Source organism: Chelonia mydas, chromosome 2 (assembly GCF_015237465.2).
Source record: "Chelonia mydas isolate rCheMyd1 chromosome 2, rCheMyd1.pri.v2, whole genome shotgun sequence".
Classification (NCBI taxonomy): domain Eukaryota; kingdom Metazoa; phylum Chordata; order Testudines; family Cheloniidae; genus Chelonia; species Chelonia mydas.
Genome location: NC_057850.1, coordinates 217479558 through 217506682, shown reverse-complemented (window position 1 = coordinate 217506682; position 27125 = coordinate 217479558). Strand labels below are relative to the sequence as shown.

The window sequence follows — 27125 nt, the reverse complement described above, 5'->3', positions numbered from 1 at the left end:
CCAACTTGTTCACATTAAAATACACATCCGTTCCCATGGATGTCCATGAGAGCATAGTCTTGCCCCTTAAAGTAGCTGAATCAAGGAAAATAGGTTTTTTAGAAGCACCAATTAAAATGTAAGCTTGTAAAAAAAAAAAAAAAATTAGATGTTCACCTGTCCTAAAATTTGACTGACCAGTTGGATTCACCTATACTGATATGGAGCATCCATCTTAAAATTGTTACACAAGTAGAAAAGAAAGTGTCTGGTTAATTTAGAATGTACAGTACTGTGCAGTGTACAACAATTTCACAATCTGCGGTTCAATTAACCTCACTTTTGTAACACTACACATCCAATGGACCAGCTTTTCTATTAACCATTTAATTGTCAATTTAAATAGAGAAATAATTTTGTCTCCAAAACTTAGTGTGATCGCTTTTTGTATCTGATAACTGGGTTATCAGGTGTGTGAATCATAGTTGTATAGTTTACAGTAGGAAAATATCCATTGATGAGATCAAATTCATATAAACGAAGCAGAGTAGACCAAATAGTCTTAATCTGAACATAAGCAAAGTTTTCTCCGATGCAACGATGACGGCCTAGAAGAAAACCCAAGAGGAGAATAGTTAATGCATTTTGAGCTAAAATAAAGAGTTAAACAATTAGCTTTAAAACGTACACTGCTTTCTTTCAATGTATTTAAACAACTGTTTATGGCACTGCTTCAGCAGAGCACATACTTAAGCACATATGTATATGTTTAACAGCCACAGCACTGCTGGTTAATAGGGTTGAATTTGAAATTAAAACAATGTACTACTCCTATCTTCACAGCAGCAAATCTCACATACTATCTACAGAACAGAATCTGCTTTATTTTCTTGGGAAAAATCTTCATTAATTCAGCATTAAGGGAGAACACACATTGAAAAGTTATTCCCAGATCAGCCATAAAACTTTCCTCTGTTGAATGTTATGTACAATGATGCAGTTATTGTTGCCATCAGAATTAAACTCTGCACTGAATTTCACAGTGAACATTAGTGTAGTTTTTTCCCCTTGACAATAAGTAAACAAACTTGAAAGACATGCTTGGAGCAGTAAGCAAGGAATCTTTAATTGAAATAGAAGACAAAACTTATTACTCCATGCATTAAACAGCACTTTTACAGTCAGTTTCACTTTTTCTCCCCATCTGATCAGTCTCCCATTTGAGAGGGTCTTTTACAAAGCAACAAGAGAGAAAAACTTTCAAAACTTTGGACAGTGTGGGTGTAAGACCACACAGTGGCAAGGACTCAAGTGTTGTACCAAAAAATACTTCCAATGGACTAGATTTTAAAATCGACTAAGTCCCTTTAGTTTAAAAGTGAAGGTGGCATTGGGTAACAGATGTTTGAATTACTAAGATGCTGCTATTTTATCAATGCACTGGTTCTCAAACTCTGGGTCAGTACCCCAAAGTGGGTTACGATCCAATTGTAATGGGGTCACGTTGGCCAGCATTAGACTTGCTGAGACCCAGGGCTGAAACCCTAGCTCCAGCCCCACCTGGGGCAGCAGGGCTCACGTTGACTCCCGCTCCACCCCCCTCCTGTTGTCAGAAGGGGGCCACGGTGCAATGAAGTTTGAGAACTCTTAAGTCCTAATGCAATTTCTGACTGTATCATTGGACTTACCAGCACCAAATGGCATATATGCAAACTTCTCTCCAGCGGCAGGGTTATCTTGGAGGTAACGGTCAGGTTTGAATTCTAAACTTTCTATCCAAGAATCCTTAAGTCTGTGATTAACTGTGGGAGATACACAAACCTGATGGCCAGGAGGAATAGTATAGCCAGCAACAGTCTACAAGAAAAAACAAAAAATAAACAAAAGTCCTGTTACAAAAAGCAGTTCTCCCTTTTCCCTTCTGCAAAAGTTCTCCAAGTGTCATCCTCAGCTTGGTTTATAAAGAGTTTTTTTTTTTTTTTAGCTGAATAATTAGAGTAGTCTAACTCTAATCTGGACCTCATCTGGAATACTATGTTTAAGTCTAGTCACACCGATGGTCAAAAAAGATGAATTCAGTCAAAACAGGTGCAGAGAAGAGCTATTAGGAAGATATGGGGAATGGAAAACCTAGAATAAGAGATTAAGAAAGCTTGGCTTGTTTACCCTGGCAAAATAAAGGCTGAGAGGAGACAACTTTAAATAGTAGTTCTCCCTCTTTGGTATTTACCCTTGGTGCATTTATAAAGGACAATGTTGGCATAAGAATAAATGGATATAAACCGGCCCTGAATAAATTTAATCTGGAAATTAGAAGATTTCTAGTCATCAGAGGAATGAGGTTCTGGAACAGTTTTCCAATATGAGTAGCAGGAGCAAACAACAACTAGTGTTAAGATACAGCTTGATACATTTATGAATAGTAGTATAGGGTGGAGGTTGTCTGCGGTAGTAGGGGACTAGACTCGATGACCAAAGAGATCCTGTGTTCCTAACTAGGTATTGTATTCAGATGGAATGTATGCTAGGTAGTGTATTCAGATAATTGTAATACGTAGCTTATGAACACGGAGTGAGCTCATTTCCCCTGCACAACAAATTCTTTTAAAAATTAAAAAAAGAAAATTTTAAAAATGGTGCAGGCTGCACAATGACTTTCCAGTTTTGGTGAAAATGTGTTTCATATTAATCACGATGCCCAAGTGAATATACTTTCAAGAATACTTTGCTCCCAAACTGGCATCTTATGTACAGCAAGTTTATTTGGGACACAGTATGTAAGTGTAGCTGTTAAGTAAATATAAAGACAAAAGAAGAACTGCCTGTGTAATACAGTAAAACAGACTTTACAGCAAGACAATGAAGTTCTGTGACTGCAGGCTAGGAAATAGGGCCAATTTTGCTTGGGGAGACTGATCAAGACTGAAAGGAGTAAAAAAAATTAAAAAGAAACAAAGTATGAAAGGAAAGGAAATTAGCACTGCCATCCTCTCTGTCAAGTGTTGCACACCGTTCTCCGAATCTTCAGAGCCCTTTTGGTAATTATGCCCCAGGCTTTTTTTCTTTTTTATTATTGCTCCAGTTTACTCAGTCTTTAGATTCTGTTTCACCCACCCCTCACTGACTGAGGACAAAATCTGGAAAGATGCATGTTAGGGTAAAAGATGCTGACATTACTACTGTTCTGCCTCCATTCCAAAGATGGGACTGTGTCCCTGGTACCCTAGCCATGACCATGCATGTCACATGAGCAAGTGTTGAGCTTATTTTCACACACAAAAAGCCTCCTATTGAAGGGGTCTCTTACTACAGAAGATTTGTGGATCTCTTTAAATGAACAAAAAAAAAATCACACAAAGAAAATTTAAATAGGGAAAGACAAGATTAAGAAAATTTGTCAGTTGCATTAGAAGCAATATTGGGCACCCCATCAAGATAGTAGCCTGAAACCTTGAGAAATACCTGTAAAGACAAAAGGGGTGTATGGAGAGAAAAAGTGTTCTGGTTTCTCCTGCATGCATACAAAAAGAAACAGAACAGCATGTTACACAAGAGAAAAAGCTTCCTTTCCTTGGAGTTAAACAACGTATTTTCAGAATAAATGAGCCTGTGTTACAGCTCCATCTATTGTTGAACTAGACTGAGATGAAAATAGTAAGACCTAGTAAGGAAAGTATCACTTTCCCCCCTCCCCCCCTTAAAATGTTATACATAGTAATATATCTGTGATCATCAGCTTGACTTGTTCATTCCTGATACAGAACTAGATCTCTCAGTACCCACACACACAAAAGACTTAGCTGCAATGCAGTTAAGGTCATTCAAGTGAGCATACAAACAGTAAAAATAAAAGTTTAAAAATCTGAAGTTAAGCATGTTCTCATCCACATCATAGAACAGCAGTTATATAAGAATATTTATTAACAAAAACCTAAACAGCACTCCACTCCAACATCAGTTTCTCTCTCACTCACCTGTAGAGAGATGTTTTTTAAAAAAATCTATTGTTTGTGCCCAAGGGGACAGACAGAGGTAATCAGACTGCTTAATATCAGAGACATATAGGCCTCATTTTCAGATCAGCTGATGTCAGTGCTCAGCCTACGTGCATTGCAAAGCAGATGTGAGGTATATCAGGTAAGAAGGGCAGGGTACTAACAGGTTAGAAAAACTACAAATCAAACTAAGACCAAGAGGCAAGAGATGAAAAGTTCACACTAGATAGCACTGTGTTTTTCAAAGTACAAAGGAACAAGTGTCAGTGTAGGAGACAGAAGGCCCTTCAGGAGGAAGCAAGATTAGTTTACCAACAGAAATACCACAGTACAATAAATAAAGTTAAATATACTAATTTCATATTCACAAGTGCAGAAAGTAGACAAGTTTCAAGGCAGGGGAGATCCTGATCTTTATGTCCTTAAAAGAAAAAGGGTATAACAGACCCACAACATCGGTGATTTAGCAAGGTACAACAAAAATGCCACAACAAGTTCTCTGATAAACAGATTATTGCCGCTGGCTCCCAAACTCTTCTTCATTTTCCCTGGTCTGACAGGAATAAGCTGAAACCATCAAATTCCAGTCCTCCTATGCCCCTGTGCTAATTAGCGTTCTGCACACTGTGCAGCTCACTGCATAACTTGCTAATCTCGTTGGTGACATTTGCTAAGTTAAAAACCTAGTTTGGACCCGCATCCTTTCTGACCGTCATTCCCTATCTACTACAGATTTACAATTGATGTACATTACAGCCACACCACTGATCTGGACAGAGTCAACAAATACGCTCACCTGGGGAGTTTTGGCCATTCTCATCATGGTCATTATAGGAGGTCTAAGCCTTAAAGTTTCTTTCAGACAGCGGTCCAGCATGTTCAGCTCCTTCAGCTGCAAATATAGTAAACTTTATCAGGTTCCTCATGATTTAGGAATATTTAACATTCATAAAGCAGTATTTTTCCATTTGAAAAATCCGTGTGATAAGCTGCTCATATATTAAATACATAATTCCAAATATATACTTCAGTAGCTACCCTGTTTGTTTCTGCTTTATTTGATTGAATTAAAAAAATTCCACTATCCAGGAGGTGATACTAGAATACAAGCTACCACCAAAACCTGCTTTCATTCACCAAGTTCAAGGATATGAGCATCTAGCATACATGTGACAGATGCTGTAACTGTAACAGTATCTGAGTAAGAGTTTAAAACATTTTTATAAATTCATTTTCAAAAATTTAAAGATAGCCTGAAAGTTATATAAACAAACAAACAAACCTGGTCATAATTTAGGGGCTTCAAGTCTTCTCCACAAACTGTTTTCTGTTCTGCATAGCATTGTTCCTGTATTGATTTGTCTCTAGCTAAAAAGAAGCCAAGCCAAGCACTGGTGGTAGAAGAGGTATGCTGGCCTGCTAACAACAACCCAATAAGCATTCCTGCAATCTCATCGTCTGTCAGCAGACGGCCATCCCTAGATTAAGGAAATAAAAAACATGCTAGCTTTACTTGATTAGGTATCCAGATATAGTGCCATACTTCATGTTAAGTGTTGGACTGTAGATACTTTTAGCTTCAGTTATTTTCCTTCCTCCAGTTGGGGGACTGCAGATGCATGGGAAAGAAGAGAGATTGCAAGGCAAGGAGCTAGAGAGAAAGTCATCACATGGCTGCCATGAGAGAGAAAAGCAACAGCTATCTGACAGCTGCCTCCAACATTTGGCTAAGCATCTACAACAAAACCTCCTAACCTTTTGATCTACACTTAAACACAGCTAGTAATGAACTTGGCAAGACCACACCTTAAGTCTGCCATTTGTGCATGGAATTTTACTGACTCAGACTCAATTCTTTTTCTTTCTACTGAGAACAGAGGTGTGAGAAAGGGTCTGTCAATATATATGTCATGGTAGAAGAAACTGCTGAAAGATTTCAAAAGAGGCTTGAGGGCAACAGAAACTAGAGGCATCCAGCAGGGATACAGTTGGGAAACGAGGCATGCAACAGGGGTACAGCCTAACTCCTGCAGTACATAATGGAAAGGAAATTAAAAAACCAACCACCTTGATTAGGCTACAGAAATTGAGCTCAAAAGGGCTTTTGAAATATGGGACTTGAAGATAAGAAGGCTGGGACGCTTTCCAGAGATGGATTAGAAGACAAAACTTTACTGGAGACACCAACTGTGGCATATCCTCTCTAGAAGAGACTCCTGATAAAATCTGCATTATGGAAACATTGAGGTGACCTCATCCTAGTGGGTTTAGAGTTCCTTACCGTAAGGATCGATAAGTAGGCTGGGTAAGTGAGATGGAAAACGAGGCTGTTATGCTGACTAAGGGGCGGGGAGGGACAGGTTTTGTTTTGTACCCATGTAACATCTTTCTTCTCTATAATTGAGATAAGGAAGCCTAGCTCCCTGAGCTTTGCACAGTATTCAGGTGGGGTATTTTAGTCTGATTTTTCTTTACATTTTTAAATCAATCTTGGTTTTAAGAAATCTACTGTTTGGGTGCTTCACACAGTCTGCACCTAAACAAAATGAATTCCTTCAGCCTCTAGAGGGAGGTGGCAAAAAGGACTAAATTCCACCCATTATCCTCAAAGTGGCATGGAAAGAGGTGTTCTCTCCAAAAGCCTATAGAAAGCTGCATATAAGAGGAGAAAGCCAAATAACCCAAGGAAGAGACGTGAGGAGGATGGGGTGGGTGACAAGAGTCATGCGGCAATGACTTGGAAAATTTTGGTAAATGAAGTATACCCTGTTAAAATGCTAAGCACTTCCCCCTTACGCTTCTAAATGGCAAACCTTCAACAGTTTCACTTACTTATAGGTAACATCCAGCAATGTTTGGAGCATGTCATCCTCCCTGTCACCAGATTGCCGGCGTTTCTGGATTACTTTATAGAAAATATTCTTTATTTCTCTATGTGCTCTGTCTCTACGTCTGTAATTCAAAGCATTTTTATTAGAGTCTTTGTATAAAAATAAACACACAAAATGCTGTAAATACTTATCAGATGTGCAGAATTTTTCTTTACAAATAATCAGTGACAATCGAAAAGATTGTGAATAAGTATTTTAGGCATTTTATCTAAACAAAAGTTTTCACTAGTCTTTAAAAGGAATATTTCAGTGACATTTGAGTCATTTACTACCCAAATATTAACTGGGTCATAGTAATTTCAGATACCAATTTGAGGAGCAGAACAGATTAGGTATGTGATCCAATAGGTGTAATTGCATCAAGGAGTTCTGGGAATATGGAGTGGATAATGTGCATCACAGTACAATGTGCGCACCAGAAACACAAAGGAAATAAGACTGGGAAAACTGGTTCAAGCTCCACTGAGCTGATGAGATGGGCCAGAGAGAGAGAGAGCTGTTTTGTGTTACAACATACCCCAACACCCAGTGCAATTAAGCACAAATAGAACAGTGTTGTTGCCTAAACTGGCCTATACCATAACCCTGTTCATTTAGATTAAGTATCCTATAACACCTTGCATTTGCTGAAGCAAGCATTTAGCATAAGCAGATAGGAAACGTGTCAACATCGAGATACATTCTATGGCTTAATGCAAGCTAGGGAAATACCTTCATGGACCAGTACCTGGAATGCTAGTATCCAAAACAAAGATAAGGAAGGAACAGAACAAGAAGTTTGGGAACTGGGACAAACTATTGGGTTGGATTTTAGTGATATGTAAAGAGATATGTAACTCGTAAAATCATCATACAAATACTACCCAGATGAAGTGTAGAACTCTGTGAGCACATCATCTGCAAAAGGTGAACGTAACATCACTGCATGAGACGGCTTCCCAGAGACTGGTATCACAGAGAACCTTTTCCCTGTACATTATTATTGGCTTAGAGCAATAAACCTGACAGACGTTATTTGGTTTACTGAACATATTTCATAACTAACCAAAACATAGTCAAGGAGCTGAGTATACAATTTCAACAAAACGATTCACTGACATCCAGGTTTCTGCCTTCCAAACGTCCTGAATGGGGAGGTTTGCCAGCAAGGCCACAGAGATAGACCGTGCCCTGGTGGAATGTGCTTTCACATTGTTGTGTGGTTACAGATCAGCTAACTGATAACATATCCAGATACACTAGGCAATCCAGTTTGATATTCTCTGTGAAGATATGGCCTGCCCTTTAAGACCCTCTGCACAGGCCAGGAGCAGTCTAGGCAATTTTTGGAAGGATTTAGTGCTGTCCAGATAGAACAAAATGGTTCTGCGCACATGTGACAGTACCCTCCAGTGTGTACTGCTGCGAGGAAATTCTCCAGCACATGCATACTGGCCTATATTCACCTAATATGGAATATGTATTGACATTATCACTTGAACTACTAATTTGCTTGAAGTTAACCAAGCACTTAAGTGCTTTCTTGAATAAGGGCCTATACAATTATACTATACAAAAAAAAAAAAGTTATTTGTAGTACCATTTTAATTCTAAAGTTTTAATACAAACGAATTTAAGACAAGATGCAAACAAACCCATGTGCTCATGCAGAACTTGAAGGATCAGACCCAATATAATAAATATCTTACATAAAAAAGTCATTTGCTTTGTAGAAAATGAACAAAGCTTCAAAAAGTGCTTTGAACTAGAACAGTATATACTTAATTACATGCATTACATTTAGGCAGCTCAATTATACTGAATTAACATGTTTAGAAACTCCCAAACCCACATTCTTAATGCTTTGACTCCGATTTAGGTACTCAGTAGTTGTGGGGATAACATTTAGTTATGCAGTAATTGTTATGTTTTTAGGCATGCTATACGTCTTATGCTTTTAGATGTCAGTTAAAAGCAATTGTCTTCCTAATGTCTAGTTGAGGTTACACCATGAAAACAGTGTTTTGATAGACTCCGCAACAGGAAATATCCTTGCATTCCATTTTTATTTAAAATTCATATTTACTTAAAACATACTTTAATAAAGAGCTGAAACAGGCACAGAAGTATCTTAAGTACATCCAGTTTAACGTGTTATTTTTGGTACCTGAAGCTAGGCAAAGGAAGCCAACCTGGCAGAAGCCAAGCTGCATGAGTAAATCCCCCATCCAGATCAGCATACAGTTGTGCCACCTTCTCATTGAGTAGGCTTCTGATCTCCTTCCCATGTAAACAATGACTTGCTGTCAAAATAATGAGCTCTGAAAGAGCTTCAAACAAGTCTGAATAAAGGGAGGAAAAGGAAAATCAGTCAGCACGCATTTTGGGGAGATGGTGTCAAGATTAACAGGTCACTACTTTCACTTCTGCCAAAAAAAGGTATTAACAGAATACACACACAGAATTTTAAATAATTTTTTCCTCTGTGTTTCTGAAAGTGTTCTTCCACAAATGGATCCCTGTTTTGGGACAGTGGGAAGGGGATACTGGAAAGGCTGGTTGGGAGAGAAGATAGAAAACATTGTAAAGAACTAAAGGGGAATTCAGTAGCTGAGGCAGCTATAAGCCCCTGCTTGTGCAAGCGAGATGTGCCCAAACTGGCACTTTATTATTATTTACCCCTACAAAATCCAGAAGTAATTGAACTCGTACCCCAGCACCACACAGTTGATTTGAAGCACTTTTGTGGGAACATAAGGGGCATTTCAACAAACTGAAGGAAAAATATTTTTAAGTATTTCCAAGATAATTTTTTTCAAGTGGAGATGAGGGCTATGTTGTGCTAGGATCCCTGCTCATAGCTCTAAAAGAAGGGTGTATCACTTGTACAAGAAGACTGATGAGATCTGGTTTCAGAGAGAAAATACCAAGAAGCCAGTCTTGGAACAATAATCCTCAGACCTGAAGGTTGGACTCAAAGCTTACTCTGCACAGTGCCTTACCTACAGTAGACAGGAAGGAGTAAGCTGCTTGAGGATGTCCAAGCTGCTCTGTTACAATGGGAGAAAGAATTCTATGGCTGTCACGTTATGTGACAAAACATGCTGGGAAAGAGGAAGGAGTCTGGAGTCTTTAAAATACAGAGTCCTCACTTACTAGTGAGCTGTAGGGAAGACAGCACTGAGGAAGGAAGTGGCAGCTGGTTCACTGAGAATGACCCCAAGAGACTGAATTTATGGGCAGTTCAGGTTAAGGAGCTACAGAGGCTCCTTTATTACTACTATTCATTTTGGGGTACTGGTCTGTATGTTAGTCATTGTTGTGTCTTAAAACTAGCTTGATTAAAAACCTCTTTATCTGTTCCTTACTCCACCACAAAAGTGGTGGATTTGACCATTCTGACTATCCATCCATCCATCCTTGACAATCCATCACCGAGGAAGAGAGACTTCCTGGGGTCTTAGATGACCATAACAAATTCAACAAAGGACGCAGAAGGAAGGCATTATTAACTTCATCAGTGATATGAGTGTTTTTACTCAGCTACTCCAATATACAAGCAAGGAAAGGTGGGCTATGTTTGAGGAAAGCTGTTTTATTTGGAAAGGATCCAAAAAAGTGTTGTAAACAGTTATCAGGAAAAGAATTTGCTTCTGTACAATTCTAATCTTCCACTGATAATCTTAAAGCCTATGCAAACAAACATTCCCTGAAAAGAGTAACGTCAGGTTTAGGGGGGGTTGGACAAAGACTGCTCATGTCAGAAAACAGGTGAGTGGCAATAAAAAAAAATTCTACTGATAAATCTGACATAGCTTTAAAGACTGCTCTAGAAACACAAGTAATTCAGTCATAACCATCTTCTATTCTGTGGGCCCAACTGTGCAGTTCTTACTGATGCACATGCTACTCCTGGGGGAATTCTGCACCAAAAAATTAAAAATTCTGCATATATTAGTTGTCAAAACAACACAACATAATCATGCCAATTTTGATTATTTTGGTAATTTATTTCAAAATACCTATCAGCAAGTATGTCTGTAACAATACAGACAACAAAAGAGATTCTTCCAGGAGTGGAGAGTTCAAGAAACACTTATGACAATTCAGTTCCTGTTTCTCTGTTATGCCTTTGTTGGGTGCCTCAGTCTGGGTGTGTCACATGTGCCAGCTGGCACATCTTGGGGAAAAGTCTGCCCTTCCAGTCTTTTAGTAGATTCTTGTTTGTTCCCCCTGCCCTCATGGGGTTACTATATAGAAGTTCCCAAACAGAGAACACTACTGGGGGAAGGAAAGCTGGGGGAGGTATCTAGGGGTGCTGGAGGGGTGTGTGTGTACTGGGAGGGGGTATTTGGGGGTGCTGGAGGGAGTTCTGTGGGGCCTACCCCAGCCCCCATCACAGGGCCTGACACACACTCCCTCTCCCCCAGAGCCCAGCTATAGTTTGCCCACCCCCCCTCCCCAGCCCAGACACCCAGACCCCCTCCACTCCCAGAGCCCAGGGAGAGAAACAGCCTGATGCTGGGTCCTGAGATTGTGTTGAGTTTCCTGCACACCACCTCCTTCCTTCCGGTAGGGTGACCAGATGTCCTGATTTTATAGGGACAGTCCTGATTTTTGGGCCTCTCTTTTATATAGGCTCCTATTACCCCCCACCCCAGTCCCAAATTTTTCACATTTGCTGTCTGGTCACCCTACCTTTAGGGCATACTGGGAATTGTAGCTGCCAGGAAGCCTCCAGCTCCCCCACTCCCAGCAGTGTCCTATATTTGCGAGCTGGGGAATCAGACTCTGCAGGCTCCAATTGCCCCTAGTGGCAGCCAGAAGCTCTGCAACACCAATTCTGCCAGAACAAATAACATTCTGCACAGAACATTAATTCTGCATTGCATAGTGGCACAGAATTCCCCCAGGAGTAACACCCTCATGATGAAGCAGCCCTATTCAAATCAATGAAATTTGGGAATAAATGCTCACCAATAAAATGGACAGGTGGAGTCTATTTTTTCTGATTAATTTTTTTAATCTAATTTGGTTTAAGACAGACTGTTTTAGTTAAGGAAGTACAAATGGTTTGTTTCTTTAAAGAGGATGTGAGTCATTGATCTTGATTCTGGAACAAGGGAATAACATTTAGAAATGCTGAACTGCTGGTTTAACAGTGAAGATATTAGGCACAAGTGGCCTAACCCCTGCCAAACTATCCTAATTCAGCCTGAACTGTTAGGATGGGGACAAACTACAAAGCCAAGAGCAAATTAGCTATTTACACCTCCTACTAAGTTTGAGAGTGGCTTCATCCTCCCCTGAGCTTTAAGTAGGCAAAGGTATTCCATGCTTTGTACCTGGTTCTTCTGAGCATGGAATGTCTGATAGAGTTTGACCTGTTTTTCCTTTATATTAAAAATGTTCAAGTAGATTAAAATACTGTCATATGAAGCTAATTTTGTCTACTTCATGCACTCTCTTCAGTGTAACTTTTCAAAACACAAAGCATCTGATCTTGCTTACTTCTTTCTCCACTGTCTCCCCAGGATTTGAAGTACTCCTTTGTTTCTTTTTCAATTACTGGTACGTGTTGTTTAAACTGAGCTATATTCAGCCCAGTTTTTAGCATTTTCTTTTGTTCCAAAAACACCTGCAAGGGTTAAGATATCAGAGGTACATCATTACAGTTTAGTCATTAATGGCGTATTGCAAGTGGTACTAAAACAGAAAAGGCAGAAATAGAAAAAGAAAGAAGTTACTGTGGACAGGTAGAACCTTCTAGAAACTAAAGTAAAATGAAATCAAGATTAGGATTCCACAATGACACATGCTTTAAAAAATTCCAGAACAAAATTAAAAAACAAAACCTAAGCTATAAACCTGAAATTCCATTTGAGTTTAGTTGCTTTGGTTTTCAAGCAAGAATGCTTGCTTAACGACATCGAAACCACAACAATACTGTGATGGAGTTGCAAATCTCTTACAGTGTCAAAGCAGAACTCATTTACCATATTCTATATTAAAGTTTGGCACTACATTTGGCTAACATTTTCAGAGTTACATAGAGTTCCTAAGTCACTCAAATAGCTAAACAGCACCTGCAAATCCTATTGGACTTCAGTGGGAGCTGCAGATGCTTGGGCACCTTTTGAAAATTAGGCCACTTATTTAGTGCCTAAGTTTAGGCACCCAAATCTGAAAATGTTAACTAAGTGTTGCAACACTGAGCCAGAAAGGGTTAAGCAACCAGCAGGCTAAATGACCTGAATTCAAACTTTAAAGACATATTACAAGAGTATATAAATGGTAATTAAGGCCATTCCTTATAACCAAGCCATGTCAGGTAGACCAGAGCTTTGAAATGGAAACATGTATTGTTACAGAATTAGAGGTAAATATTAATTGTATGTGCTTATTTCTATCTTGTTAGATGTTAATCATGTAAACAGATGGTTCCTGTCCATTACTATACTCTATCGGTTCAGAGATCAAAAGGGAATATTAACATTTAGATGAAACTTGAGTGTAATAATATCGTTTATATCGCTCTTTGAAGTTTGTAAAAAACTGTTTATGAACTGCTTAATGGATAAATTACCTTATGCTGATGAATCCAACTGGTTATTTGAGTACACATAGGAAATGGGAGCTTTTATTTCAAAACCACTATTCTTCACCAAAGGAATACCTGCTGTCACAAGGCTATTGATAACCTGCCAGAGATCTATAAAAGACCTCAGATCTGCTTAAGCTTGGTCAGGGGAAGCTTGAGTCGTAAGACTGAGGTCTCCAGCTCCAGTCTGGATTACCCTGCTAATTCTCATGGAAGAATCTGAACAAAAAATCTATATATGGACTGCCTATTTGAACTATAGCCTAATTAACCGATCCTGGAAAGAACTTTTTGCAATTCAGCAGCTCACCATCTCTACTATGAAACTGACCTAAGAACTGGATTCATAACTGAATAATGATCTTTTAATCAATACACTCTTTTTTAATAAATCTTAGTTTAGTTAATAAGAATTGTCTGTAAGCATGTACGTGGGTAAGATCTGAAATATTCATTGACCTGGTGGGTAATGTGTACAATCTCTTGGGACTGGTAGAACTTTATATATGATGAACAAGATTTTCAGTATCCTCATCATATCTAACTTGGCTGTCTGAGTGAGAGCCCAAGGCTGGACTGCTTTAAGGAAACTATGTTTTTGGTTTCTGGGCAACCAGTGAGGTATTGTAGAAGCCGTTTTGTTGCTGGCTTGGTGAATCTAAGTACAACCAGCACTTTTGAGTCTGCCCTATTCTTTGCAGTTTGCCCTGACTAGGCAATCTCAGTGTGCCCCGCCACCCACCACCACCAAAAACAGTCACTAGCATACTCTATGTATTCAATTATAGTTAAATTACCATTTTTGTAGCATCATGTAGTTTTCAAAGCAAAAATATAACTAGCCCAATAACTACAGTAATTACAAATATGAACTAGTTCATTAGTGAATGGAATCTCTCACTGGATAGGGCATACCAAGAATGTTACTATATAGCAGTTAATTCACATATTGGAGTCAAATTCCATGGTTTGATTGCAGAAAGTGACAGAAGATCACTTGATATTGTATTAAGTTTACATATTCAGCCAAGTTACCCACTAACTGGGTACATAAAGAGCAGTCTTAACATGCTGTATTGTTTGCCGGTAACACTATCAGTTTCCAAGAACCACAGCAGTGCTTCAGGTAGTGCATTTCCTTTGAAAGCAAGAAACAGATAGGATATCTTGAGGCCACTAGGGAAAGGTAGGGAGCTGTATGCCAGCAATTACTATGCAATAGTACCAGCCATGCTGGTCCCAGGATATTAGTGAGATAAAGCTGGTGAGGTAGTATATTGTTGCTGAAAAAGATATGCTTTCAAGCTTACACAGGATCTGAAAAAGAGCTCTGTGTAATCTTGAAAGCTTGTCTCGTTCATCAATAGAGGTTAGTTCAATAAAACATATTACCTCACCCACCTTGTCTATATCATTTTAGATGACTGTCATATTTTAAAGAACAAGGTTAACAGACAAAGACTGAACTCACGCTGTTTGTCAAAAACAAAAATACAAAAACAAAAACCCAGAAGCAGCAGCCCAAGCATATCTACTCATTTCCACCATCAAGCCTCAGTCCTGTTCCAAGTGGCCTACGATGGGTGAAAGTTAGGATTACAGAAAATGAAAATTCTCCTTGTAGCTCCATGAGCAGCTCTGTGACCCAGGAGTGCACCAGACAGTTTCTATCCCTCTTGTGCTAGAGCTATTCAGCAGCTCCCCCACTGCCTGGGAGCCCCAGGGAGAGCAGGAAGGGAGCTCAAATGGGTGTGTTAGCCTAGCAGAGTGCCTAGTAAAGGATGACCGCCCACACAATCCAGGGCAGGGCAGAGGGGACCCCCCCAATTCTCTGCACCAACCCAGATTAAAGCAGCATAGGCACAAATTGCCTGAGGACACTCCAATCTGACAGAGGACCACAAGAGATTATATGCCACCTGGGAATAGCTAGAGCACAACATACTTCACTCATTCTCCTTTCTCCCCCTGGAGACATAGGAGCTAGTAGAACAGGGAAGATTTTCTGCCCCAAAATATTGGGCCCCTTGACCTTGTTCAGGGTGAAGAGGTTGGACACCACTGATCTAGATACTTACATGGTTTTCAGTGTAGTAGGTGCACCTCACCAAAAAAATCTCCCTCCTTCACCTGCAGTGGCATTAAAAAGTAGCAAGCTCCATCCGCTCTAAATTTTCATGTAGCATATGAGGAAGCTTAATCAAAGAAATGGGTTTGGCATTTAGTTCTGAAAGCACAAAATCAATAGTCATTCTTATATTTTGTGAGTTTAAGTTCCGAAGTCTGAGTCTAGCTCTTGTGACAGTTCTATCCATGTTAACAAGTATCCCACTGACCAAGTTTCACGTCAGGTACTGGTGTAAGGTAGCCGTTGCTGAAGGTTATGGTTGGAGTGAGAAGCAACCCCTCAAGAAGAAGGGCCTATCTTGAAAAGAGATCTTTAATGGGTTCTATTTGGAAAGCAGAGTAGTGGAATTATTTCCAAGCAGATGGGCTGCTGTACTCTATACCAGCTGAATCTTTCTTATCCTGTTCTGCTTCAGGCTCTTACTGCTACTCCATGTTTTGGGAATGAAGCCAGACAGAGGAAGAAATTTTTTTTTTTTTATTAAAAGAATTCAAAACTGACCTAATTTGGAAATTCATGCTATTGAACTTTTAGCTAAATTATAAATGCTGGGGAGGTTTTCAGCTCACATCACTGTCATTACTAGTGGGGAATTTTATTTTAATTTTACAAAATTACTGTACATAAAGAACAAAATACTGAAAACTGAAATCCTGGTTGGTCGTTGAACTACTGATAGAATGGGTTCCTGCCAACATAAACTTCTACTAGGTTTTCAAAAGCAAGTCTAGATTCTTCTTTCGTGAGCAGAATCTGGCAAATGTGTGGAACTGCATTCTAGGATACACTTAAATCCGGTTCTTACTGCTTTCAGAACATGCACATTGTCATTAAATTGTAATTAAAAGCTTTTTAATTTTTTCACACTCAAAAGCTTCAGCAATTGAACATTACCACCTACAAAGAAATTCAAGTTTACTTTCATATTTGGAGCAACTCCTCTGCAAACCTCTTTACGTCAATATTTGTTAGTCATTAAGTCAATATTCTGTCTATACTTGTTTCAGATTTTAATTAACTTCTATCTATCCAGTCAACTTATTGTCTCTTCCCAGAGAGCCTCGTAGGTTCCAAAAAACAAAAAAAAGCCCATGCAAACACTCACTTATCCTTCCCAGCCACCAAGATGACAGCTTATGGGTTTTTAAAAGTGCATCTTAGAATGGGGATAGCATTGCATAGCTTGGTTGAAGAGGGGAGTTTAGCATTTAGCTCTGAATAGCGAGATTAGCGAACACTTATTTCTCCTGGCAGCAAGTTCCATGTTCTTGGTCCATTCTGAAATGAATGTGGGCAATCTGCAGAAGTATTCCACCTTGCTACTTTCAGCATGGCAAATATACAGCCACCTACTGGTTTGATTAAAATTATTTGAGCCAGTCAGCCTTAGTTTAGCTGGCTCTTCAAGAATAAAAGGATTCTGAAGGCCTCATGGTTCTAACTTTCTCTTTTCTTCCATAGCAGTTTATGTATGCCACCACTATCCCTCTCTGTAGAATGGGAATATGCTTCTGAAGCATGCAGCCATCCCTAGCACATTAAATAACTATCATCCTCAAACTCTCAGCTTTCACTTTGTACAGTCCTCCATCCACAGTCAGGGAGGAAGGTCTGCTGCCTCTCTCTCCAGTCTCAGCCTCTGCAAGAATACAAGGCAAAGAGGGTAGACGTAACAGAAGGGTTATGCTGCTGTCTGCTGCACTGAGGAAACTCAATACCACCTGCTGGTGAGGACAGAAGTGCAAAGTTCTGTAAAGAAAACCACTAAGCACTTAGATCTGGTGCTAGAGAGAGGGACTATGGAAGTGGCTTGGGGAGGTGGTACCGCCTCACATTTGTATGGACAAATAGGCCTGGTAGGGGGGAAAAAAAATCTCACTCAAGCTCCCACGGAAAGGAGTGAGCCTATAGGTGCTCTCAGGCTAAAAGTAAATGGTCAGTGAGGTGCTGCAGCACTCAGGAAGTATACGCTCAAAGAAGGAAGGAAAACAAAGAAGGCGAAATTGCTAGTTTTCCACTATGGTGGAAGGAGAAGGTCTAACCCACAAGTATTGTCCAAACCAATAGATGGCCATATAAAAAACAATACCAGAGTCTAAATGTGTTCAGCCTTTGGTCGCTCTATGCCTAACAATCAAAATGAGCAACTGTGTTGGCAAACCATGCTACCAGAATTTCACAGATATTGTCAATCCCCATCACATAGTCCAAACAGCCCATGGCAACCTTGTCAGAATTTGATCTGCACCCTAGATGTTTAACTGACTTTGTACTCTAAATACATACCGGGTTAGGTACATCATAAGCAACTCCCTTGCCAAAGACTGGTGTGGTCAGTCGAGAGTATACATCCTCTGCATTCAGGTCTTCATTTTTACTGTTGAATATTAGAGCAGCAGCATCGCTACCCAGTAGGTAGGTAAATGTCTTGCCCACCATAGTGAAGCTAAACACAGGCCCATACTGAGGGGGGAAAAGGACAAGTTAGTTTAAAATAATGAGACTCTGGAAAGTTATAAAAAATGTTATCCTTATGTAGAACCTTTCAGATTTTAATTGTTTCAAATCTATATGCTCACAATACTACTGAAGTGCAGCCACCTCTGGGCTGCTGTCCTCCTTTCCCATCGAACTAGACAACTGATGCATAGCTTGCACTGCACACTGGGGAAGAATGGAAGGTAAGAAGGGAGAACTTTGACCAAAGTTAATAAGCATAAGCCCCTACTCTTACAAGAAGTGACTAAAAATCACGTCATGGGACATAAATACCTGAAATCAAACTTATATTGGGAAAAATTAGATTTGAGGTAATAGCCAAGATTATAAATAAAGGATGTGTGTTTTTCCTGTTTACTTGGTTGCATTTTGTGTCTAATGAGTCAGTTTCCATTTTCATTTGTGTGGAGGTTTTCACACAACAGGGGGAAGACCTTCTTTAAAACAGGAGTGTGTGAAACCACAGAAATAGTAAGGGGACATGGACGTAGAGAGGTAAAGACTTCCATGGCAGAGAGCCTGAAACCTTTGAGAACCCTCAGGATTTCCAGGCTCCTTGCTTCGGAAATCAGAAGCTAAGCCTCTGCTAGAATCTGGGCTTCCAGGCTCCCTGCCATGGAGACTAAGTTCTGAAAGCCCAAGCTACAGTTGGATCTCCCAGGGCTTTCAGGCTCCCAGCCCCAGGACATATAGCCTGGAAATCATGGTATAGCAAGCTGGATTATTTGTTGAAATTTCAAACCCAAATCACTTTCATGAGAATTTATGGGTTTAATAAACCAGTACTTTTCAATAAAGCACAACCAACTCTCCTTTTGACCATAATCCCCAAGAAGCAAAGTGCATATTATTCAGTTTGTCCATTTCACAAGCATCGAATCAACAGTACCACAAGTCGAGCTTGTGGTTCCAGAAAGTCTAACCATTAAGCCTTCTTCTGACATAATTCAGACACTATGAGTTCAGGATCAGTATCATTTCATTTTTTTCCCTGGGCTACTAAATCTTGGTGCAGTTGAACACTCAATTATTCATAGTTTACAATAGACACTCAAATTCTTCAACTAGTCAGGGTAGGGGCCCAGTCATACGCTGACCTTTTAAGACCCAAGATTATCAGCAAGGAAGAGACTGAGAAAGAGAACCTGCGTAGTATCAACAAATGGTAAGGTAAGTAATTCAAATAGCTCATTGGATAACTAGTGAATCAACTGGCAGGTGTCCCTCAACTATATGTACACTTATTTGAAACCAGGTCACATCCACAATTGAAATCCAGGGATGTGACTGTTTCAGTCATAGCCTGGGAACATGTGGAATTCCATTGGCAAGCTAATGACAGAAAGGTAAGGGACATGTCATTTGATTAGTAAAAATCTACAGAATCACAATTTCAATGGTGTCATCCTCTGCAGCTTGGGAGGGGCGGGGCGGGGGGGGGAGACTCACTGCCCCTTGCCTCTGCAGTTTCCAGTCCTCCGGTTGGTGGAAAAGTTGATAATACAGTGTCGTTGGAAATTGGAGAAATTATACCCAGCTCAACCCATGAACACAACGGTACCAAACATGACAAACCTAGAACAATTATGTAGATACATATTCGACAAAATGTTTAAAAATCAACATTACGACACTTGGCAGAGCTACACTGGTGGATGTTTTCCAAAAAGCAGATAAAAATTGCCACTGATAACGGGTGCATTTATACATGTGTGACAGAACATACTTTTGTGTCTGCTATTGTAATAATCTTTGTACAAAGTATGTCTTGTGAGGTGTCATTTGAAAACTTATAATTTGCTGGTCATTATTATCCTGGTAAAATATGTATGGTAACATTGTATGTAAAGTTATAAGATTCCATTATATGGTGTTATTAATACATGATCCAAGTCTGGGGAGTGGCCAAAGCAGATCTTCACAGACAAATAGCAAGCTGATGCCTTAGCCTTAGGTGTAAACAAGGTCAAGGAGCCATTACCTGCTAAGTGGCTATTCTTTGGCAGGAAAGAGGACGTGAATGAAAAAAATCTACATCCTAGCAAAGAAACAGCATAGAGTTCCCATTCACACAGATGGCCTGTCACCATGCTCCTAGCTGGAAATGCTTCTTAAAGCAGGGAGAGGACTAGAAAGAGGAAGGGAAGACACCCTCTCTGCCAATCATATTCATGGCCTCTAAAGGACAAAGGAAGTAGGATAGGCCTGGGGGAGGAGTTCTGATTTAAGAATTTGGTCAGTAATTTTCTGAAGAATGTAGTGAGAAAACTTGCTTCGAATCTAATGTAGCTTGTTAAGTATTAGTAAACATTTTATCTTTGTTTTTCTTGTAATCATTGCTGACTTCATAGAATATCAGGGTTGGAAGGGACCTCAGGAGGTCATCTTGTCCACCCCTCTGCTCAAAGCAGGACTAATCCCCAACTAAATCATCCCAGCCAGGGCTTTGTCAAGCCTAACCTTAAAAACCTCTAAGGAAGGAAAGGAGGAGTACTTGTGGCACCTTAGAGACTAACCAATTTATTTGAGCATAAGCTTTTGTGAGCTACAACTCACTTCATCGGACGCATGCAGTGGAAAATACAGTAGGGGGATTTTATATACACAGAGAACATGAAACAATGGGTGTTACCATACACACTGTAACGTGAGTGATCAGGTAAGGTGAGCTATTACCAGCAGGAGAGCGGGGTGGGGGGGGAGGAGGGGGAACCACTTTTGTAGTGATAATCAAGGTGGGCCATTTCCAGCAGTTGACAAGAACGTCTGAGGAACAGTAGGGGGGGAAAACATGGGGAAATAGTTTTACTTTGTGTAATGACACATCCACTCCCAGTCTTTACTCAAGCCTAATTTAACAGTGTCCAGTTTGCAAATTAATTCCAATTCAGCAGTCTCTCATTGGAGTCTGTTTTTGAAGTTTTTTGCTGTAATATTGCCACTTTTAGGTCTGTAATCAAGTGACCAAAGAGACTGAAGCGTTCTCCGACTGATTTTTGAATGTTATAATTCTTGACGTCTGATTTGTGTCCATTTATTCTTTTACATAGAGACTGTCCAATTTGGCCAATGTACATGGCAGAGGGGCATTGCTGGCATATATCACATTGGTCGATGTGCAGGTGATCGAGCCTCTGATAGTGTGGCTGATGTGATTAGGCCCTACGATGGTGTCCCCTGAATAGATATGTGGACACAGCTGGCAACGGGCTTTGTTGCAAGGATAGGTTCCTGAGTTAGTGTTTTTGTTGTGTGGTTGCTGGTGAGTATTTGCTTCAGGTTGGGGGGCTGTCTGTAAGCAAGGACTTGTCTGTCTCCCAAGATCTGTGAGAGTGATGGGTCATCCTTCAGGATAGGTTGTAGATCCTTGACGATGCGCTGGAGAGGTTTTAGTTGGGGGCTGAAGGTGATGGCTAGTGGCGTTCAGTTATTTTCTTTGTTGGGCCTGTCCTGTAGTAGGTGACTTCTGGGTACTCTTCTGGATCTGTCAATCTGTTTCTTCACTTCAGCAGGCGGGTACTGTAGTTGTAAGAACGCTTGATAGAGATCTTGTAGGTGTTTGTCTCTGTCTGAGGGGTTGGAGCAAATGCAGTTGTATCGTAGAGCTTGGCTGTAGACAATGGATCGTGTGGTGTGGTCTGGATGAAAGCTGGAGGCATGTAGGGAAGTATATCGGTCAGTAGGTTTCTGGTACAGGGCGGTGTTTATGTGACCATCGCTTATTAGCACTGTAGCGTCCAGGAAGTGGATCTCTTGTGTGGACTGGTCCAGGCTGAGGTTGATGGTGGGATGGAAATTGCTGAAATCATGGTGGAATTCCTCAAGGGCTTCTTTTCCATGGGTCCAGACGATGAAGATGTCATCAATGTAGCGCAAGTAGAATAGGGGCATTAGGGGACAAGAGCTATGGAAGCGTTGTTCTAAGTCAGCCATAAAAATGTTGGCATACTGTGGGGCCATGCGGGTACCCATAGCAGTGCCGCTGATTTGAAGGTATATATTGTCCCCAAATGTGAAATAGTTGTGGGTGAGGACAAAGTCCAGCCACCAGGTTTGCCATGACATTATCGGGGATACTGTTCCTGACAACTTGTAGTCCCTCTTTGTGTGGAATGTTGGTGTATAGGGCTTCTACATCCATAGTGGCTAGGATGGTGTTTTCAGGAAGATCACCGATGGATGTAGAAGCCCTCAGGAAGTCAGTGGTGTCTCGAAGATAGCTAGGAGTGCTAGTAGTGTAGGGCCTGAGGAGGGAGTCTACATAGCCAGACAATCCTGCTGTCAAGGTGCCAATGCTGGAGATGATGGGGTGTCCAGGATTTCCAGGTTTATGGATCTTGAGTAGAAGACAGAATACCCCTGCTTAGAGTTCTAGGGGTGTGTCTGTGCAGATTTGCTCTTGTGCTTTTTCAGGGAGTTTCTTGAGCAGATGGTGTAGTTTCTTTTGGTAACCCTCAGTGGGATCAGAGGGTATTCCACAACCTCCCTAGTGAAAAAGTTTTTCCTAATATCCAACCTAAACCTCCCCCACTGCAACTTGAGACCATTACTCTTTGTTCTGTCTGACCTATGTCTCATTACTTGTATTCACTTAAAATCTCTTCCTTTGTAGTTAAACTTCTGCATATTTGTCAAAATAAAAATATAGTCATGCCAGTTTCAATTATTTTGGTAATTTATTTCAAAATACCTGTCAGCAAGTATGTCTGTAACAATACAGACAAAAAATATTCCGCCAGGAATAGAGAGTTAAAGAAACCCCTATGACAACCTAGTTCCTGTTTCTCTGTTATGCATTTATTGAGTGCCTCAGTCTGGGTGCGTCATGCATACCAGCTGGGCCCATCTTGAAAGGAAACTTTTTTGGCCTGCTCCCCTAAGGCTACCATATAGAGCTTCCCAAATAGAGGACACTGTCAGGAGAAGTGGGAGCTGGAGGGGGGGGGCTTACAGTTGTGGGGTGCATGTCTGGCTCCTCCTAAGAGCCCAGCTGCAGGGCCAGACACCCGCACCCCCTCACACGCACAGTCCAGCCGTGGGGCCAGACACCCACACCCCCCTCTTCCGAGAGCCCAGCTGTAGGATGCCCCCCAGCCCAGACACCCACACTCCCTGTTCCCCAGAGCCCAGCCCAGCCATCTACATCCCCTCTTCCCCCAGAGCCCAGCCACAGAGCCAGACACCTGCACTCTCATCTCCTCCAAAGCCCAGGAATTCAGAGGGAAAAACCACCTGATGCTGGCTTCCAGGCTTGTATGGAATTTCCTGAATGCTGGAAACTGCAGCTGCCTGGAACCCTTCAGCTCCCCCTCCCCCTAGCAATGTCCTCTATTTGCAAGCCGAGGAGCCAGGCTCTCTGGGCTCCAGGGGTCCCTAGTGGCAGCCAGCAGCTCTGCAGCACCAGTTCTGCAGGGGGGAAAGTGAAATTCTGCACAGAACATTAATTCTGTGCAAATTCTGCATTGCACAGTGATGCAGAATTCCCCCAGGAGTATTGTTTGTGAGCAACCCAGGCAGGGAAGCTACAGCAGCAGAGCATTGTAAAGATCACCTCACGCTAGAGGAAGGGGTGATGCAGCTACCCATTATCATAGAATATAAGGATTGGAAAGGAGCCCAGGAGGTCATCTAGTCCAACCCCTGCTCAAAGCAGGACCAATCCCCAATTTTTGCCCCAGATCCCTAAATGGCCCCCTCAAGGATTGAACTCTCAACCCTGGGTTTAGCAGGCCAATGTTCAAACCACTGACTTATCCCTCCTCCCATTAGACTGGACTGTACCCTGGTAGTCAAAACCTGTTATTAACAAGGCAAATTATAAAGTACTGGGATGGGATGATTAGGCAAATCCAAAACTACACTTCCTTATTGGGCATCTATGGTCTTGGAGGATGAACTGATCACACCAGTTTTGTGCAATATACCATGCGCTCCTAAACCCATCATTCAGCTAATCAAATGTTTGTGTGAAAAGATCAAACGCCTACCCCTTGCAAATGTCTGACCAGTAGCCTGTCTCGTACATAGATGTGCAAGTGCGGTGTGGATAAGGATCAATGTGACAACATGTCTAGCAGTGATGCCCTACCTGGTGACAACACTGATGATCACTTTGATGAATACGTTTTCAGTTCTACATATCAAGGCCAACTTACCTGGAATTACCAAAGATCAATGTCTTTTTATGTAAGCAATGCGTCCCTATGTCAAAGTATAATTCAAAGTGTTAATTTTTAAATATTTTTTCTCAACTACATATCTACATAATTGTTCTAAGTTTATTATGTTTGGTACCATTGTGGAAGAAAAGGCTTTCGAATGATATCCAGCTTGACCCAGTTCCAAAGACACTGCATTAACAAACTTTCCACCGACCAGACGACTTGAAGCTGGGAGCCACAGGGGGGCAGCAAGTCCTACCTGCCATGCCAGAAAGGATGACACCACTGAAATTATGATTCTGTAGATTTTTATTAATCATATTATATCTCCTTCACCTTTCTATCATTAACTTGCCCACAAAATGAGGTATTACTACATTATGTGCCCACACTATCAAGGTTGTATGGTATATTGAACTCTGGTAGACAAAGTGTAAACATGTCATTCCAAGGAGATTCAAAGTTAGCCAAATTCTAAATAGTTTCTGGGAATACAGAAGGTAGCAGAACAAATAAGAATATCCTAGGTACATTTAACCACTCATTAGGCAAGACTCACCTTTTCATAGGCATTTTCTAAAAATTCAATAGGACTTTTTCCAAATGCTACTGCATGTCCAAGAAAAGGGATATTAGACGAAATATAAGGTGGGTGTTTCTGCAAGAGAATATTCATTTAACATTTAGATCAATTCTTCTCTAAATCAAATACTGCAGTAGGGTTGCTGACTTATTTCATGGTTCATTATGTGAATAATAGGATTCAACAACTCACACTGGCCAAGAACGTAAATGGATAAATAGTCATGACATTACTCATGTTATGGCACCTACAGCTTTGGATAAGAGACTGTTATCAACCAAAGATCTAAAGATTGGAAAGATTCAAAAATACTTCTGGAGACTGGTTAATGAGACTAGAATAGAAAGATACAGTAAATGGAAAGATATGAAGCCTGCTGGATAACAGATAAGGCTGCAATGAAGTGTCATTCAATAAAAAACAAAATAGCTCTGAAATAAACTTCCAAACTGGCCTCAGTTTTATGCTCACAGGTTGCAGGGACATGTATGTAAATGCATTTTAAAAAGCTTGTTCCAAAAAGTCAGTCCTACTTGGAGTCAAAGGAACCTTTCTTCTGCATAACAGCTAATGCAGTGCCCCATCCAATTGCACTGCTCCAGAAGGTGTTCAGCTTGATAAGAATTGGCATGAAACAAAGCAAAATACAGGTTTCAGAGTAGCAGTGTTAGTCTGTATTCGCAAAAAGAAAAGGAGTACTTGTGGCATCCGAAGAAGCAAGCTGTAGCTCACAAAAGCTTATGCTCAAATAAATTTGTTAGTCTCTAAGGTGCCACAAGTACTCCTTTTCTTAAAGCCAAATACAGCATGCCACAAATCCTCACCCCTACAGTCAGACTCCGCCAGCTCTTCCCTGGGGGCAGCTCTCTGCCCAGCAGAGGTACACGTAGCCTGGTTTCTCCAGCCAGAAGGAATCAAGTGCATCCTTGCGACCCGAGGCTTTGGGCTCCAAGTCGGACCCGGGCACCCCAGGGCTAAGTAGGGCGGAGGCCGCTAAATGAGGTCAGCAGGCTCTTCTCAGACAGCCCCCTTAACGCTGCGGGTCTCGCTGAGCAGCCCCCTCTGAGTGAGGCAACACGGGCGTCCTCTTCCTCGGCCCCCCGATGCCCAGCTTGCTGCTGAGCAACCCCCCTCGCCACCGCGGCCCTGGGGCAGCGGCCCCTCCCCCAGCCGAGGTCCCCCCGACCCCATAAAGCCTCCCCCCCTCCCCACACACTCACTCACGCACACCCCACCCCTCCTCCCGGCCCCGCCATCTCAGCCCCCACCCTGAAGGCCCCTCTTCTCCGCCCCGGGACCTACCCCTTCGCCGGGCTGCGGCCGGCGCCGGGAACCCAGACGCAGCAGGTAGCCCAGGCTCAGCACGAAGGCGGAGGCAACCAGCACCAGCGAGAGGGGGCTGCCCGTGGCCACCCGCTCCAGCACGAACCCGCCGACCTCCAGCAGGCTCAGCATCCCGCCTCAGCCGCTGGGTGAGCGGTCACAGGTAACAGGCGCGCCAGCCGCTCTGCCGCAGCGACAGCAGCTGCCCCAGCGCCGCGCCTCTCCCGCCCCGCCTCCTAACCCGGGAGGGGCAGCTAACCCCACCCGCAAGCGCTAGGCTGATCTCTGCCTATATGACGACCACAGCGTTCCGAACCAATCGGCGTCCGAGCGCCACAGGGCGGCCGCGCGGGAGGGGTGGTGAGAAGGGGGTTCGACAGGGCGTGGCAGCCAATCGGCAGCCGCTGGCTGCGTCGCCAGGTAGTGCGGTCTGGGTGGAGTCCCCAGCCGGGTCCAGCAGAACGCTCCGAGCCCGCTGCGGCTCTGGAGTCAAGGGCGTTATACCAGGTTACACTGGCTGACCCCTAATCGCCACTGCCGGCCTCAAGTGCCTTTTCTGGGCATTTCCAGCCCCCGGCGGCAAGCTGCGCTGCTGGTCTCGGGGACGAGGCGTCTCCGCCTGCACTCACCCCATGCAGAGGGAGAGACAGCCCCACCTGCACGGACAGCTGTCCCTAGTCAGCGGCGCATCCTGGCGGGATGAGTGTCACAGTCTCTGGGACATAGGCCTGCGCACGGGGTCTGCCGGATGTTCCCAGGCACACGCTAATCAGGGCCGCGGCAAGCGCAAAAAACAAGGGGGCGGCCGGACTGCTGGAGATGGGGGGCGGGGGAGTCCGGGGTGCGTGGGGTGGGGGGGACCGACTGGGCCCGGCCTCTCTCCTCCACCGCCGCTTTCCACTGGGGGGGCAGAAGCTTGGTGGTGCGGCGCGGCTCGGGCTCTGTCTTAGGGCTCCACGGCAGCCAAGCTCCCGCCTCTTCCGCCA

The 27125-nt window shown here is 42.2% G+C and overlaps 1 protein-coding gene across 1 annotated transcript; it reads right to left on the bottom strand.

Moving 5' to 3' along the window:
• Positions 1 to 302: 302 nt before the first annotated feature.
• Positions 303 to 27119, bottom strand: LOC102945327 (lanosterol 14-alpha demethylase). Its single transcript, XM_037890725.2, has 10 exons — positions 26119 to 27119; positions 24793 to 24891; positions 17860 to 18036; positions 12356 to 12482; positions 9012 to 9186; positions 6807 to 6926; positions 5257 to 5452; positions 4771 to 4866; positions 1668 to 1836; positions 303 to 587 (listed from the first exon to the last, which is right to left on the bottom strand). Exons 1-10 carry the CDS (start codon positions 26269 to 26271, stop codon positions 409 to 411), a joined length of 1491 nt encoding a protein of 496 aa, XP_037746653.1. The 5' UTR covers positions 26272 to 27119; the 3' UTR covers positions 303 to 408.
• Positions 27120 to 27125: the final 6 nt, after the last annotated feature.